At 38.0% G+C, this 16,968-nt stretch overlaps 1 protein-coding gene across 1 annotated transcript in view; it reads right to left on the bottom strand.

Annotated features, from left to right (window-relative positions):
• Window positions 1–258: 258 nt before the first annotated feature.
• Window positions 259–16,968, bottom strand: part of LOC121026806 (histone-lysine N-methyltransferase SETD2-like) — a 57,922-nt gene continuing 41,212 nt past the window's right edge. Inside the window, exons 6-11 of the mRNA XM_040469588.1 lie at window positions 14,774–14,897; window positions 13,713–13,790; window positions 11,678–11,775; window positions 9,038–9,164; window positions 691–825; window positions 259–438 (exon numbers count right to left, since the gene is read on the bottom strand). Of these exons, the coding sequence (XP_040325522.1) occupies window positions 274–438; window positions 691–825; window positions 9,038–9,164; window positions 11,678–11,775; window positions 13,713–13,790; window positions 14,774–14,897 (727 nt within the window). The 3' untranslated portion in view covers window positions 259–273. The remainder of the gene's footprint in view (window positions 439–690; window positions 826–9,037; window positions 9,165–11,677; window positions 11,776–13,712; window positions 13,791–14,773; window positions 14,898–16,968) is intronic.

The following is a 16,968-nucleotide window of genomic DNA, read 5'->3' as shown; positions in this document are numbered from 1 at the left end:
TTTCATATGGCTTCCTATCTGTTTAAAACTATGGCTTTAGCAACGAACTAGATCTTTCACTCAACTATGATATTGTATTTTGCTCTTGCAGTTCCCAGCTACACAATATCAACTATAGGGATTCTATAGCCATAGGGCAAACTCACTACTAGCAAGTTTTAAGTAAAGGTTATAGTTACAAGAATGATACTAAGATAATAAAATTATTTAATACCAGTAGTAAATATAGTGCTAGATTCATTACCACTGATATTATCGCTCAACCTAAGTAATCTATATAGTGGTTTTAAAAAACAAGCAAGTTGAATGTGAACTGACCTCTTCTTGAAGCTTCTGGTTACTTTCCCGGCCATCACCTAGCTCTGCCATCCAGATCCACAACAAAGACAGCCCATGACGTTCCAGAAAGGACTTCAGGCAAGACTGTGAATGCGTGTTCTTCCATGGGGGAAGGGAAGCAAGATGCAGGGTATTGGGATGGGGTTGGGGTGGGTTGGGGTAGGAAATACCAAACACAGCATTAAAAAGGGTCCACAAAGAGGAATAAAACTTTTGTTTATATTCACAAAACACCCAGAAACTTTGTTTTGATTGATGCAAAATAAAAGTGTACAAAAAATAAACGGTTTAAAGTTAGATGCCCCACCACAAACTCAGAAATAAAAAACAAATTAGTATCAAAGAGCTCACCTGTATGAGCTCAAGACAGGTAAGTTTCTGCTCCAAAGTTTCAATTCTAACCATTAGCCGGGATAAGCTGAGCACCTGGTTTTTATCAGAGAGACCCTCACCATTCTCCATCAGAGCTTCTAGCTCTCCATCCACCTGCCACAGCAAAGAAAAATATCTGGTTATAAAAACAACAAAAACAACAAACCCCACTAATCTAAGAATCAAACAGCCTAAAAAAGATGCTCAACTTTGTCAGTAATAGGGAAAATGCAATTAGACCCAGAGTGAGAAAACATGTTAAATTTACTAGATTAACCCAGGAAAAAAAAAAATTAATAAGTCTGATAATATCAAGTCTAGGCAAAGATGTGGATCAAAAGGCACTTTATGCACTGTTGATGAAAGTATAAATTAGTATGATCAATTTGAAAAGCATTTCATTCTCTCATCAAATATTTACCAACTACTTATTATATGTCAAATATAATCCTGGGTGCTAAAGACATTGCAATGAAGCAAAACAAAAGTCTGCCCTTTTTGGGAGACAAACAACAAATTGTTAGGTGAAAAGTATGCCGGAAAAAAATAAAGCACTGGCTTCAAAAATAAATATTTGTATCCCCTATGCCTAGCACTGCACACCTAAGAATAAACCCTAGAGAAACCTCTCCACATGTGTACTCAAAGAGTCCAAACAATGTTCACTGCACAGCCCTTGTAATAGCAAAAAACTACCAACAATGCAAACATCTGTAGCCAGGTTGTATAAACCAGCATGTTCATACAACGGATCATTCTACCACAGTGAAAGGAATAAAGTGCAGCCAAATGCAACAACATTCATCAATCCTATAAACATAATGTTGTATGAAAAAACTTCCAGATTACATGCTGTATGAATCTGTTTTTGTAAGCCTCAGAAACAAAAATTTTATAGATGCATGTCTGCAAAATTAATTTTAAAAAGGCAATGGAGGTAAGACACAATTCCAAACACTGGTGTTCTCCAGGGGCTAAGCAGGGAGCAAGAAGCAGAGACGTTCTTTTATAATTATACCTTATAACTTACATCTATTCTCTGCGTGTTTCAAATATTACATTTAAATAATGGGGGAACAACAACAAATCAACCTACCAACAGTTGTTTTCCAGCTGTGTTATAAAAGGTATAAAGATGGCTTACAGAACTTACTCTGGGGGAGATAAAATTAATTCATGTGAAAACAAACAATGAAGCATTAAATGTAAATGTTAAAAACCTAGAGGCCTAAGAAGGAAGGCATCGGTTTAGAATGAGTCACCAGAAGGGGACTCACAGAAGCAGGGTTAGCAGGAGGTAAGATAAAGGGGAGAGTGAAGTAGAGGGAAAATCATGAACACAGGGAAATGGAAAATTAGGATAGTGCCTAGCTTCACCTGGCTGGAGTAGACAATGCGTGTGGTGAGGAAGTGAGAAAAGCCTCATTTAAAGGAAGGCTTGTTAGATCGGAAGATCTCAGAGGTGATATAAAAAAATCTGGATTTGATGTGACTGAGCAAGAGAGGTCTATTACTGAATCCAAAAAAAGGGGAATAATCTGATTGAAATGGAATTTGAGAATAATTAGTGGAGCAATAACAGAACAAAATTTACACAAGATAGCGACCGATGCAGAAGAGATACAAAGATGGCATTAAACTGACATGGCCTAAGATGAAAGAAGTCCAGAATGTGCTGATAGACAAAAGCAAATCTGAAAGAGAAGAATCTTGAGGAAATTTTCTGTTACGTAACTTTTAATCATCTCAATTTTAGGCAATGCACTGAACACTTCCTTTTTATATGATACCACAAACTTCACATAACATAATGGTGAAGAACAAAAATAAATAAGAAAACATGAGATGCTATCTGCGAGATGAAGAAATGTAAATTCATTTTATCCCTTCCAAATGTACATTTAAAGCTCCTTTCTCATTTCCAGTATCATTTATGTTTTGAACAGATTAAGTATTTACACAGAAAAATCAATTTATAGTTAAATATTAATCCAAGACCATTTCCTTGAGGATGTTTTTCTCCTGTATATCCTAAATATAGAACTTCCTATGTCCCAAACTCTAGAGGATTAGAGCAGGAAAGACAAAGGGCTTTAAAATTACAGTTTCCGGGGCACTCGGGTGGCTCAGTCGGTTAAGCGTCCAACTCTTGGTTTCGGCTCAGGTCATGAACTCAGTTTGTGAGTTCAAGCCCTGCACCGGGCTCCGCGCTGACGGTGCAGAGCCTACTTGGGATTCTCTCTCCATCTCTCCCTGCCTCTCCCCTGTTCACTCTCCTTGTCTCTCTCAAAAATAAATAAACTTAAAAAAATTAAAAAAATTAAATAAAATTCCACATCCGCGCCCCCCCCCCCCCAATGCAACAACCAGAACCTCACTTTGGACAGAGTTTCAGATGCAAATACTACTGGACTAAGCGATGGGGTTTTCTTTTCATATTTAGGCATGAAAGGATTCTATAACTCTGAACATTTAAGAGACAAAATGGAGCATTTTGCTTCATTGTTTGTTTTCACATAAATAAATTTTATTTTTCATTTAATAAACATTTATCGAATAGATACTATACCATAGAAAGCTCCACTGGGATATAAAAACAGTAGCAGTCTTATCTTAAGGAAATAAACAGTAAAAATGTAGAAACTAAAGTAAAAATAACAAAATTTTGCAAACAACACAGAAGGTGAAGAACCTTTGAACATTCCCACTACAATTATAAGATTAATAGTCGTATTGTATACCTAAAAGTTATCATACCAATCCCAGTAACATGCTACAGCTTCCATAATTTGGGGTACTCAAGTGGACAATCAATTGTGGAATTAATAACTTTTGGGGTATCTGGGAGGAAGGGAGCCAGGGGACCAACAGACCGCTCTCATTAATTTACATTTACTACAAATATTTATTTTTAATTTATGGGTCACAACCTACCTGAAAGGATTTGAAGTAACTATAAGCTAACATAAAAGTATAAAAATGATTAAGGAATATGTTAATAAATTACTGATAATTGAACATTTATACATATATGCATAATTCTATAGCACTTAAAAATTCATTCTATTGAGTACTTAATCCAAGAAATTATTTACTCTTTCTTATTTAAATACTTTAGTCCTTTTGGCCATGAACTATCTTTAATGGGTCTAAGAATTTTTAATAGTTTCTGATGAAATACAACACACATAAAGTATATAAATGACCTGTAAACAAACAGATTTAATAAACAGGTGAGCAATATCCACGCAACCAGCTTGCAGGTTAAAAGCGGGGTGGGGGAACAACACTGTCAGCATTCCTGAAGTGCTCCATGGGCCCTTCCCTTGTTCTAATACCTCCTCTTCTCTGCTCTCAAGATAACATCTCCTAACTTTTTAGGAAATCATCGTCTGATTTTTAAAACAGATTTACCATCTGTGTATAAATCCCTAAATAATTTTGTCTATTTTTCATCTTTATGGAAATCATACTGGACAAAACTTTTGTGTCATGCTCATTCTACATTCATCCTTAAATTTTAGGAGCCCTCCATGCTGTTGCATGCAGTCATAGTTCCTGCACTTTCATGACCAGTTTTTCATTGTAGGATTACATTATGAATTTGTTTATATTAGTGTTAACAGATACTTGACTTGTTTCTACTTTTTCTAATGTTTATTTATTTTTGAGAGAGACAGAGACAGAATGCGAGTGGGTTAGGGGCAGAGAGACAGGGAGACACAGAAGCACAAGCAGGCTTCAGGCTCTGAGGTGTCAGCACAGAGCCCGACGCGGGGCTCAAACTCACAAGGTGTGAGATCATGACCTGAGCCGAAGTTGGACGCTCAACCCACTGAGCCACCCAGGTGCCCCTCTACTTTTTCTAATAGAAGCAGATGCTGCTGTGACTCCTGATGCACATACATTCACTTTTAGTAAACAATTCCAAAGTACTTTCAAAAGTGGTTGCATCCATTTACACCCCCACCAGCAGTGCAGGAGATCTCCTGTTCCTAGGAGTCAGTCATCAGACTTTTTACCAATCTGATGAGTATATAAATGACATCTGATAGTTTTAATTGATATTCCCCTGATAATTAATGATGTTAATTAATCTCTCTCTGTTTATTAGCTATCTGGATTAGTGAAGTGTCTGGATGTTGTCTATTTTTCTTTTGTGTTGGCTTTTTCCTTAGTGATTAGTAGTAGCTCTCTATATACTCTGGTTATTAGTGCTTGTGTGTTATGTGTTGAAGGCAAATATTTCCTCTCTTAGGTGTCTTCTTGCCCTCTTTATTGTGTACACTGGTTATCAATTTGTTTCGCAAACTTAAACAAAACAGACTAAGGGAAGGTTCAGACTATTTACTGTTTGTACTTTACAAACTACAAATATCATCAGGTAATAGGGAATTATTATACCTCCATCTGCTAAGTATTTAATTACCTGATTTGTGACATCCCCCCAAAAAAACTATCACCTTCAACTGGAAAAGCTTATAGTTTTGTTAAGGAGATACGCTGTATAGAGATGCAATCATAAGATCAATTAAAAAAAAAAAAATTTACCAATCAAGGGATAATATGGGGATGCAGACTATAATGCTATTAACATATTCTTGTTAATAGTTACAATAATCAAAACTGTATTTTAAACTGTGCTATCTTATCCCTTCCATGGCCTCCTCTACCCAAAAGAATTCCCAAGACTTTCAACTATAGCTGACTGTAATTCAGAATCTAGGCATGCAGAAGGGATTTTCAGTAGGAGACAATCCAAGTAAAATTAACTTGAGTTCAACTCTTCATTACAGCCAGGGCAAAGAACCCCTCTACGGAACTCAGACTCATTCCTCTATCTGGGCAAAATCTTATCCAAATCATTCTTGTTCCAGAGTAACTTCAAATTCATAGCTGGAGCAATCCACAATGACTAGATTCATGCTACACCAAACTCCATCTAGAATACCGAGGCCTATACTGATATGGGACACAACATTACCAAAATAAAAATAAGCAAAGAAAAGGAATGTCTACACTTTGGTGCCTTGGGATTGTTCTTGAATCTTATCAGATAGAAAGCCATCTGATATTGGTATGATGGAGGTGTAACACTGCCTAAGAAACCATCATATTACAAGGACACTCCCCACCAACAATAAAATTTAAAAAAAAGAGTTTATTCTGTAAGTTTTGAGAACAGGAAATAGCCAAAGAGAAGTTTTTATGGAGATTTTAACATAGGTCAACATGTTTAATGACTATTTTGTGGCTGCTCTGACAAACTATCAATTATAAGTTAAAAATAAAAGCAACCTTAACAAAGTTGAGAGAAAAGTTTCCTGCAATACTCAAGTCAAGAAGCCTAACAGGCCTTTAAGGTGGATACACCTTAAAGAAACATGTGCAGAAGAGACATATACAGATACAAATTATGACATTAAGAGAAAAGCTTAAAAACACTAGTGTCCAGGGGAGCCTGTGTGGCTTAGTCGGTTGAGCATCTGAATTCAGCTCAGGTCACGATCTCATGATTCATGGGTTCAAGGCCCACGTCGGGCTCTGTGCTGACAGCTCAAAGCCCAGAGCCTGCTTTGGATTCTGTGTCTCCCTCTCTCTCTCTGTGCCCCTCCCTTGCTCACACCCTGTCTCTCTCTCTCAAAAATACACATTAAAAAATAAACAAAACACTAGTGTCCATTAGGAGGGCTATATATAAACTGTTACATGATGAAAAACTTTACAGCAGTTAAAAATATGTTTATATATATAGGGGCACTTAGGTGGCTCAGTCAGTAAGCCTCTGACTTTGGCTCAGGTGATGATCTCAAGATCATGTATTGTGTGTGCTGACAGCTCAGAGCCTGGAACCTGCATCGGATTCTGTGTCTCCCTCTTTCTCTGCCCCTCCCCTGCTCGTGCTCTCTCTCTCTCTCAAAAATGAACAAACATTAAAAAAAAATTTTTAATATGTTTATAAGTCAATGTGGATCAAATTTTAAAATAAGAGTAAAAAAAGCAAATTGCAGAAATGTACATATTACACCATTTCTAAAATCCTATACAAAACAACTTAATAAGTTTTAAAATGCAGAAATGTTGGCTGTTATGACCGACCACAATGGTCACCAAGTTGGGAGAAGATAGAATTATTCTCTACAATTTGCAGTGCAACACAATGGTCAAGAGCAGAGACCAGAGCAGAGACCATCACCTACTGGGTGATGCCTCAGTGTTCTCATCTGTTAAAATCCTTGCACCTAATTTCAAGGCTTGCTATGAGAATTAAATGAGTCATATGTCAAAAGCTGAGCTGAGTGTCTGGCACACTGCTACAGAGTATATGCTCTCCAAAAACAGAGCGGAAGTACACACAATGCTCAAAAGAACATGTGTTCGTCTTGGGTGGTCTACCACCATGGCCATTTGTTGAAGCTTTCCTTTTTGGCACTTTTTAAATGGCCTTTTTTTTCAACTGCCCTTTCCAATGCTTTTTGGTTCTTACAGAATTTAGTTTGGGCTTAATGACATCACCTTTTAGCCATTATACTTTTATCCCCTCACCCTATACATCTTCTATCTACTCATCTAAACACTAATTTATATGTAACTTAAGCATTTATATTTCTTAATGTATTAGTTCCTGAAAAGCTCAGGCATGAGCTAACTGCTAAAGAATCACAGGGGAATTTGCTAACCCCCTCAGCCCCCCCCCCCCAATAGGGTTCACAGGGGGGGGGGGGGACCCAGAAATGCGCTTTTTCACAATGGACCCTGCCAGGTGATTCGGAGGCTGAGAAACGCTATTCTGGTGAAGGAATCTTCAGAAAAAAGGTTTTTTGTTTTTTGTTTTTTTTTTTTTAATGTGAAGCTCTTGTCCCAGTTAAGAGTCCCTTGATTAACAAGATAGCTCCTTCCTCCGTAGTAACTGAGGTGAGCTGGGGTAGAAAAAAGGTTATCAATCACCATTTTTTTTTAATTTTTTTAACGTTTATTTATTTTTGAGACAGAGAGAGACAGAGCATGAACAGGGGAGGGGCAGAGAGAGAGGGACACACAGAATCGGAAACAGGCTCCAGGCTCTGAGCCATCAGCCCCGAGCCCGACGCGGGGCTCGAACTCACGGACCGCGAGATCGTGACCTGGCTGAAGTCGGACGCTTAACCGACTGCGCCACCCAGGCGCCCCCATTTATTCATTTTTTAAAGGCAGAGAGAGACAGAGTGTGAATGGGGGAGGAGCAGAGAGAGAGGGAGACACAGAATCCGAAGCAGGCTCCAGGCTCTGAGCTGTCAGCACAGAGCCTGACGCGGGGCTCGAACTCATGGACCGTGAGATCATGACCTCAGCTGAAGTCGGGTGCCTAACCGACCAAGCCACCCAGGCACCCCTCAATCACCATTTTTAAAAAAGACCATTTACACTATTTCATTTTCACTCCTGGGTTGCCTATTACCTCTCAAAACTCACCTTACACCCCTCCAAAGAGGGTTTTCAGAGATTGTAAGAACATGTGCAAACTTTAAGAGTTCCAAACAAAAAACAAACCAACATTAAAAGACTAGGAATGTAGATCAGACTTAAGTAAATTAATAGATAAACATCTTATTTGTACGTAGGATTAGGAGTTTTACAGGCTCCAAAAAAACTATCAGTCCATTGTTTTCAATGACTTCAGTAGTTCTTAGCAACACCTAATTCTAATCTCTATGAACCTGAAATAAAAACAGCAACCAGGGCCACCTGGGTGGTTCAGTGGGTTAAACATCCAACTCTTGATTTCGGCTCAGGTCATGGTCTCACAGTTCATAGGGCTGAAGCCCTTTGTCAAGCTCTGCGCTGACAGCACGGAACCTGCTTGGGATTCTCTCCCTCTCTCTCTGCCCCTCTCATGCTTGTACTTGCTTGCACACTCTCTCTCTCAAAAATAAACATTAAAAAAAAAAAAAAAGCAACCATACTTCTTTCTCTAATGGTCTCCTCTGATTCTGAATTTCTCTGTTGTTTGGCTTTTCAAATTTTTTTTTTTAATTTTTTTTTTCCAACGTTTATTTATTTTTGGGACAGAGAGAGACAGAGCATGAACGGGGGAGGGGCAGAGAGAGAGGGAGACACAGAATCGGAAACAGGCTCCAGGCTCTGAGCCATCAGCCCAGAGCCTGACACGGGGCTCGAACTCACGGACCGCAAGATCGTGACCTGGCTGAAGTCGGATGCTTAATGCTTAACCGACTGCGCCACCCAGGCGCCCCAAGGCTTTTCAAATTTTAATCAGAAAAGCTACCTCCCTCCTTTAAAGGTATATGGTAAAAGTTGAAAAAAAAGGGATGAAAGAAACACTTACTGAATCCTTCTTACGAGATCGTTCCTTCTTCATTTTTCCTCCTGCTGCTCTGATACTGACTCTATTCTCTCCTCCCAGGTAACCTCGGCAATTAGCTGACCCACAGAAACATTTCTGAGCTTCTTTTCTGTTCAAGGAACATAGGAAAGATGTCAGTTACGTGAAAGTACACCACATAAAAATGTCAACAACCTAACAATCACATACAAGAAAGAAGTCAATTCAGCCTAAAAACAATTATTTTAAAAGACTCCAACAAACCTAATACCATTTAATGGAAATGCCTGAAAACTGCTCTTAAAAAAATATTCTTTTTCTAATCCTCCTTTATTAGCTAGACAAAATTAGCCAAGAAGTTAACGAGTAATTTCTCCATTTTATGAGTACCTACTCATGTATAAAAATTAAGGATTTTTATACTTATATGTGCATAAAGAGATATAAAGGTAGACATGTGTAAAATGTATAAAAATAAGAGATCATATATATATTGAGCTAAGAACAAAACTGCTTAAATAGTTCAACATCTCTCATATGTAAATATTTAACTGGCACCAAGAACAACAAATATATTCTTACAAATAGATGTACACAGATACGAAATTCAATATGTACAGGATACTTAAAAGGAAACACATGATTATTAAAAGTTATCACCACTTAAGGATGAGACTCTAATAAGAAATTTAGTAATAAGTAAATATAATTGTGGAGTTCAGGAAAAGTGGTAGAAACAACACAGGGCTAACTCTACAGGCCTGGGTACAAACCACCATGGCCATTTATTTATTCTGCGATCACAACTACCTGAGAAAAGCAAGAAGAACTATACCAAAAGGAAACTGATAGATTTAATTTATGATGGTAGCAATCAAAGGCATAAAAATAAATTATTCAATAAATAGAGCAGGGAATCACAAACAGCACCTGCAGTTTTCCTTCCTTCAAATAGGACAGTGCAAAAGTAAGAGGGAGAAAGCATGGAGCTGTACACAGAACCTGGTCTGCACTCATCCCCGGAACGCTAGGTCACTGCCTTGATGCATTAGTTCACGAGGTTATGCAACATGGTGATACCGTTACTACTTCATTCATTAGCACAAAAGAACCTCCAAAAGAAGAACTTCCTCTCATCAACTATTTGGTTTAACCTGAAGTAGAATTCACTTGGGGAAAGCAGGATAAGTGTTTGATTTTTCTCCCCCCTTTTCTGACTTTTAAGCTACTTTATAAAAATCATGAATTGGTTCCCTTCTATTATGACTAATGCAGTTTTATTTTTAAAGTATCATTAAATCTCATGGTTTTTACATCATACGTTTCAAACCACTGCAGTTATTATCCTTTCAATGCTTAAGTGTTAATGAAAACTCTCCCACTCTTGTTGTTTTTTGTTAATGTTTACTTATTTTTGAGAGAGAAACAGCACGAGCAGGGAAGGGGAAGAGAGAGAAGGGGACAGAGGACTCAAAGCAGGCTCAACGCTGACAGCAGGGAGCCCCTTGTGGGGCTCGAACTCACAAACCACAAGATCGTGACCTGAGCCAAAGTCAACCGACTGAGCCACCCAGGCACCCTTCTCCCACTTTTTTTTTTGTTGTTTTTTTTGGGGGGGGGGGACAGAGAGAGACAGAGCATGAACGGGGGAGGGGCAGAGAGAGAGGGAGACACAGAATTGGAAACAGGCTCCAGGCTCTGAGCCATCAGCCCAGAGCCTGACGCGGGGCTCGAACTCCCGGACCGCGAGATCGTGACCTGGCTGAAGTCGGGACGCCTAACCAACTGCGCCACCCAGGCGCCCCCTTCTCCCACTGTTTTGAGAGCCTATTAAAGCTAGCTCCTGGGACCCTTTGACAAGAATCTCCTAATCTTTCATAACTGGTTTTCTGGTATGACAAAATAAACCAAAATCCCCTTGTCTAATTCCTGTCTTAACTTGAAATCAGACACTTCTCCAAGGAACCCTGTTCCTTTTAGTGGGATTCTGTGAAACCACAATATAGATGCTAGGGGTATTCACTGTTATTGTATCAGTTATTATTTTGGTTCAAAAGAACGTAAATTATTTTTCATAGTACAATGTGGTACAGATGAGAAAAGATTAGTCATGAGTTGATAACTGACAGATAAATACACACTTATACACACACTGTAGACATTTCCAAAATTTAAAGGGTTTTCTAATTACTTAAGAAACATAATATATAAATAAGACAGCATGAAATTCAGAAGAAAATTATGTAGTTCCTGTACAAATCCTTTAATGGCTGGAAATGTCACAGTAAGAAAAAACACAGAAAACTGAAAAAGTAAAGAACTGGTGGTACATATAACTTTTTTTTTTTTAACCTTTATTCATTTTTGAGACAGAGCCTGAGTGGGGGAGGGGCAGAGAGAGAGGGAGACACAGAATCCGAAGCAGACTCTAGGCTCTGAGCTGTCAGCACAGAGCCCGGTGTGGGCTCAAACTCACAAACTGTGAGATCATGACCTGAGCCGAAGTCAGATGCTTAACCAACTGAGCCACCCAGGCATCCCCATATAACTTCTTAGTAATTCATATCAAAGTTTTATATCTCTGTATCTGAACAGTCCATTTCCCCACCAGAAGCAGCGAAACAGAATAAAAACAATACTCACCCATATCTTTGGAACTGATAGTCAAATGTTAACTCCGAGCCTGAAGGAACTAATTTGGTGGTAAAAAACCCGACCCTCAGTTGTCCGTTCACAGTCCACTGAGAAGTTGTTTTTAAAAGAAAAGAAATTTGTAACCGATTAATCTGTGTGTTTTTCTTTAAAGATCATTTGCCTTAATAATGCATGAGCCTCTTTTGACAATTAAGAAGACTTTACCAAATAGCAAATAGGAAACTTTTTTCTTGAAGTAAACTACCGTATTTAAGTGTTAATCTTATTTAATAAACTACCAGGTTGAGTATCACCTATAATTTGTCTCTAATAAAAGTAACTGCTACTTATACCTGTCTTAATACACATTTCCACACAGTAAATATTCACTTGTACTAAAAATAAGCAGATAGAGAATGCTTGGTGTCATTGACTGTTACTGGCAAATTCATATTATTATGTTAAAAGTAACTATATTCCAAGATAAGGTGAGGCATGGAACCAGGGAAAGAATGATGCCAAATGTTTAATTTCATAAAGCAATGGTCCTATGACTGAGTATAGGGAAAGGGAAAGAAAGCATGACAACAACTGCATAAAACTCAAGATTTAAAATGGGAGTAAATACACAGGGGTTAGAACTTGTGGTTCCAGAACATGTAAGACGTAACTCGACTGCAGAGCTCCTGTTCAGATCTTTTGAGCACATTACTGATGAAAATCCCCAGACTTAAAGAGATGAAGGGACACAGTACAAGTGGAAATCTCACAGCTAGACACATGGCCACCAGATGCAGACAAAACTAGAACAGAACTTACATAAAGTGATCATGGAGTGTGTTCCCCTATTCGTTATATGGCTTGGCTCCCAGAAGAGCCGTATCTAAGATCTATTAGTATACCGGTCAAAAGGACAAAAAAAAATATCCAGGAGTTGAAAGCACGATTTAATTAATTAATTAATTAATTATTTTTTTTTTTAGCGTTTACTTATTTTTTGAGACAGAGAGAGACAAGAGCATGAACGGGGGAGGGTCAGAGAGAGAGGGAGACACAGAATCTGAAACAGGCTCCAGGCTCTGAGCTGTCAGCACAGAGCCCGACGCGGGGCTCGAACTCACAGACCGCGAGATCATGACCTGAGCCGAAGTCGGCCGCTTAACCGACTGAGTCACCCAGGCGCCCCGAAAGCACTATTATGAGAGGGAACCATTGATACTACTTTTCTAGGGTGTGGGTCCATAGCTTTCTTAGCCTAAGAAAGAACCAATGTTCTAACGTTTGTGTGTGTGTGTATTTTTTTTTTTAATCTAAGATCAAAACACAAATTAGAGACAGTACTAAAATTATCTCAAAATGTTTTACCAAATTCAATAAATGAATTTATCAAGCATCAACTATGTGCCAGGCACAGGGACAAAGAGAGGAGCATGACTCGGAGTCTGGCCTTGTTGAGGAGAAGCAGTGTCACTCCATGTACATGATATATGATCTCTCTTATCTGTGGCCATTCAGCCCCCCCTTACATTATTAAAGCAGCCAAATTTGGCACCTGGATTAAGAGCTGATAAAAATCTGAATAGTACACACTGGACTTCATCAGAATTCAATTTTAGTTTTGTATTTTGGCACCTTTGAAATAATAGTTAAAACTTATGGGCAAAGAGAGGTGACAATTAAATGCAATGGGAGTTCCTGGATTGGATCCTAGTCCAGAAAAATGACAGATGGCAAAATATGAATAAAGACTTTAGATTAGTTAATAGTTAACAGTATTTCCTGGATTGGATAACTGTATAATGGCTATTTACAATGTGAACCTTTGAGGAAGCTAGGTGAAGGATGATATATGGAACTCTGTACTGTTTCTGCACTATTATTTTATAAATCTGAACTTAATTCAAAATAAGATTTTTAACAATAGGAAAAAACAATTAAAATGATTTAAAAATAAAATCCATGGGAAGCCTTGATATGGATTCTAAAATTAATACAACATCAATCTTGAACAAAGATCCAAACTTCTAAATCTACCTCAACTTACTTTTTGAGTCTCACAGTTTGGTTCACAGCTGTGATTCATGAAACGAGAGCAGTTTCCTTTCTGAGTGGCATCTATTATCTAGGGAAAAGGATCATTTAAGAGATAAAAATGAGACCTAAAATATACATATATTTTGCAAAGGAAAGGCATTAGGCAAATGTAAGATCTGCATGCCCAACCCCGCCTCCTCTTTCACATACAGACACATCCAAGTGACAAATACCTAACTACTTCCTCTGGGACATCTGCTAACTATAAACATCTTACAGGCAAAACGATCTCCATATCTATCAATGTCTCTTCCATTTACTTTTAGCTACTTCTAACATCCTCTTATATTCCAATCTCACTTCATGTGTATAAAACTCCATTTTAAAGTGCATGTTACATCACAGTGCAGGATCTCTCCAACTTGAATGTGTATCTGAATTCCCTGGAAAGCATGTTAAAACTCCTGCTGGACCCACCACCAGAGTTCAGCAAGTCTGGGGTAGGATCTAGATTCAGCAAGTCTGGGGTAGGATCTAGAAATAGGTTTTCCAGGACTGAATGTAGAGACAGATATAAGACTCTAGCTAAAATTTATCACACCAGACATTAAAGAGATTTGTAAAAATGTAAAACAGTTGCACTCCTCACTAAAACAAAAATATGTTGAAAATTATTTTCATAAAAACATGTTATTTATGTCAACATATAATTGACTTGTTACTTTAAAGTGGTTTAACAAATATTTTTCAATTTTTCAGCTTTAATTTTTATGTAAGTATTGACAAATATAACCCACATTAAAAAAACTCTTCTGGGGTATCAGTAATTTTTAAGAGTTGTAATATGAAGCTCACAGGTTTACATTTACATGTATATGTAAACATCTCCCTCTCCCTTTTTGTAAACAAAAACATCTCCCTCTCTCCTTTTTGTAAAGAAAAGCTATATATACTATTCTGTCCCTCTTTTTTGTCACTTAATTTATTTTCAAGATCAGTCTGTATCAGTGACCCTTCCAAACTCAACAATTTCCAGATCTGTTTCAAAGCAAATACATTTGTGCCGCTCACCTCATCATTCTTCAGGGCCATGAAATAGTAGTGGATGTTTTTGTTTCGTGCATACTCCTTTACCCGGGCTTTAAACTCTTTATGATCAAGTACCTCTCCACAATATTCCAGGACAAAGGTGTTCCTGGCAAAACAAAAGGGAAACAATAGCACTTCCTGCCTAGGAGCTGTATGGAAAACACATATATCTATGCAAAAAAATAGATTTAAGGAAATATTGAAAAGAATAAATACGGTCTTATACAAGATATAATTAAAATATATGTAAAGTACCTAACATCTAACTGAGGTTTTCTCCTTCCTAATACTTTTTTAAAAATGTTGATTCCGGGGCGCCTGGGGGGCACAGTCGGTTAAGCGTCCGACTTCAGCCAGGTCACGATCTCGTGGTCCGTGAGTTCGAGCCCCGCGTCAGGCTCTGGGCTGATGGCTCAGAGCCTGGAGCCTGTTTCCGATTCTGTGTCTCCCTCTCTCTCTGCCCCTCCCCCGTTCATGCTCTGTCTCTCTCTGTCCCAAAAGTAAATAAACGTTGAAAAAAAAAAATTAAAAAAAAAATGTTGATTCCAAGATGCTTTTATGTTTATACATACTATCAAAATGTGTATCCTTGCTCTAACTAGACATTAAAACAAACACTCAAATCTGGTTTACAATGCCATGAAAACAGTGATTCACAGCTGAGAAACAGCTCTGAAGAAATCAGGAGGCACTGAAATATTAGAGGCTTTATGTTCTAAGAAAAAAGATAATTTAAATACAGCAGCCCTTCTACTGCCTTTATTCAAAGACCTCTAATGATGTCAAAGGTCAAGCAGATCTTTTCTCCTGAGGCACGTGGATGGCTCAGTTAGTTAAGCATCCAACTCTTGATTTCAGCCCAAGTCACGATCTCACAGGTTTGTGAGTTCAAGCCCAACATCAGGTTCCACACTGGCAGTGCAGAGCCTGCTTGGGATTCTGTTCTCTCCCCTTCTCTCTGCTCGTTCTCGCTCTTAAATAAACTTAAAAAAAATTATAAACCCATCTTTTCTCTGACTGCATTCTCTGTGAGTTTTTTCTAGCATTTATCAGTAATTATGATTAATCTCTCTCCTTGGCTTCTTTCAAGTTACCTTCCACCCCTGACCAGTCTTTCCTCAGTTATTTAGTATCTTCAGTAGAGAAGAAACAGGTACAATATACAGAGAGAATGTCATGATATTTAACACTAACTAGCAGATTTGTTCCAAAGAACTCCTAATTCTATGTATATCGGACAATGTCCCTGTTCAACGGGAATGAATACTCTATTCGTGAACATCTACACAGTTTCGAACTAAAAATTTATGAAACCAGCACTACCATTAGCATATGGAAATTAAAGGAGTAGGAAAATATGGGAAACCTGAAAATATCCAGTCTAGGGTATTTTACCAAAGCAGGGTTCTTCGTGAGGAGCTTAAGAAAGCTTTAAGAAACAGTTTTATTTTCTTCCTTTACTCCTTTTACATATTTAAAAGACTTTTTCAATCATAAACACATGTAATCTGTATATATTTAAAGAAAAAGGTACTCATCTTTCATGATACTTAAATATGCTTTCCATAAAAAACTTACTGTTTAAAGGAAACACTAAATATGGTAGAAAATAAAGTGAACCTTTTATTGCATTATGTACAAAAAAGTTACAGGAATTAGGTAGAAAGCAACATTTACTCATTCAATAAATGTTTATTAATTGTTTTTAATCCCTACCTCAATCATCTCAGATACTCTCTTCCCCTCTTACTCCAAGGTTTATCTATTTAATTATTATTATTTTTTAATTTTAGAGAGAGAGAAAAAGAGAGCACAAGGAGGGGAGAGGAAGAGAAGGAGAGAGAGACTCCCAACCAGGCTCCACACTCAGTACAGAGCCCAATACAGGGCTCAATCCCACGACGCTGGGATCATGACCTGAGCCAAAATCAAGAGTCAGACAATCGACTGAGCCACCCAGGCACCCCCTCTCCAACTCAGTTTTATATAAACTAACTAATCAATTCTGTCCCAAATCCTTACAGTTTCATAGTGATTCTGGGGGTCTACAGCAAACACTGGTAACTGCTTGGAATTAAAGGAAAAGTAACTGTCATACAAAGAAGGACCCATCTGGTCCAAATGTCACAAATGACAAAATGCTCTTCATATACAGAGACAGAGGAGGTTTTTTTTTT

Source organism: Herpailurus yagouaroundi, unplaced genomic scaffold (assembly GCF_014898765.1).
Source record: "Herpailurus yagouaroundi ecotype Mexico unplaced genomic scaffold, PumYag 162519, whole genome shotgun sequence".
In the NCBI taxonomy this organism is placed as follows: domain Eukaryota; kingdom Metazoa; phylum Chordata; class Mammalia; order Carnivora; family Felidae; genus Herpailurus; species Herpailurus yagouaroundi.
Note: the sequence above shows the minus strand (reverse complement) of the source record. Positions and strands in the feature narration are given on the sequence as shown.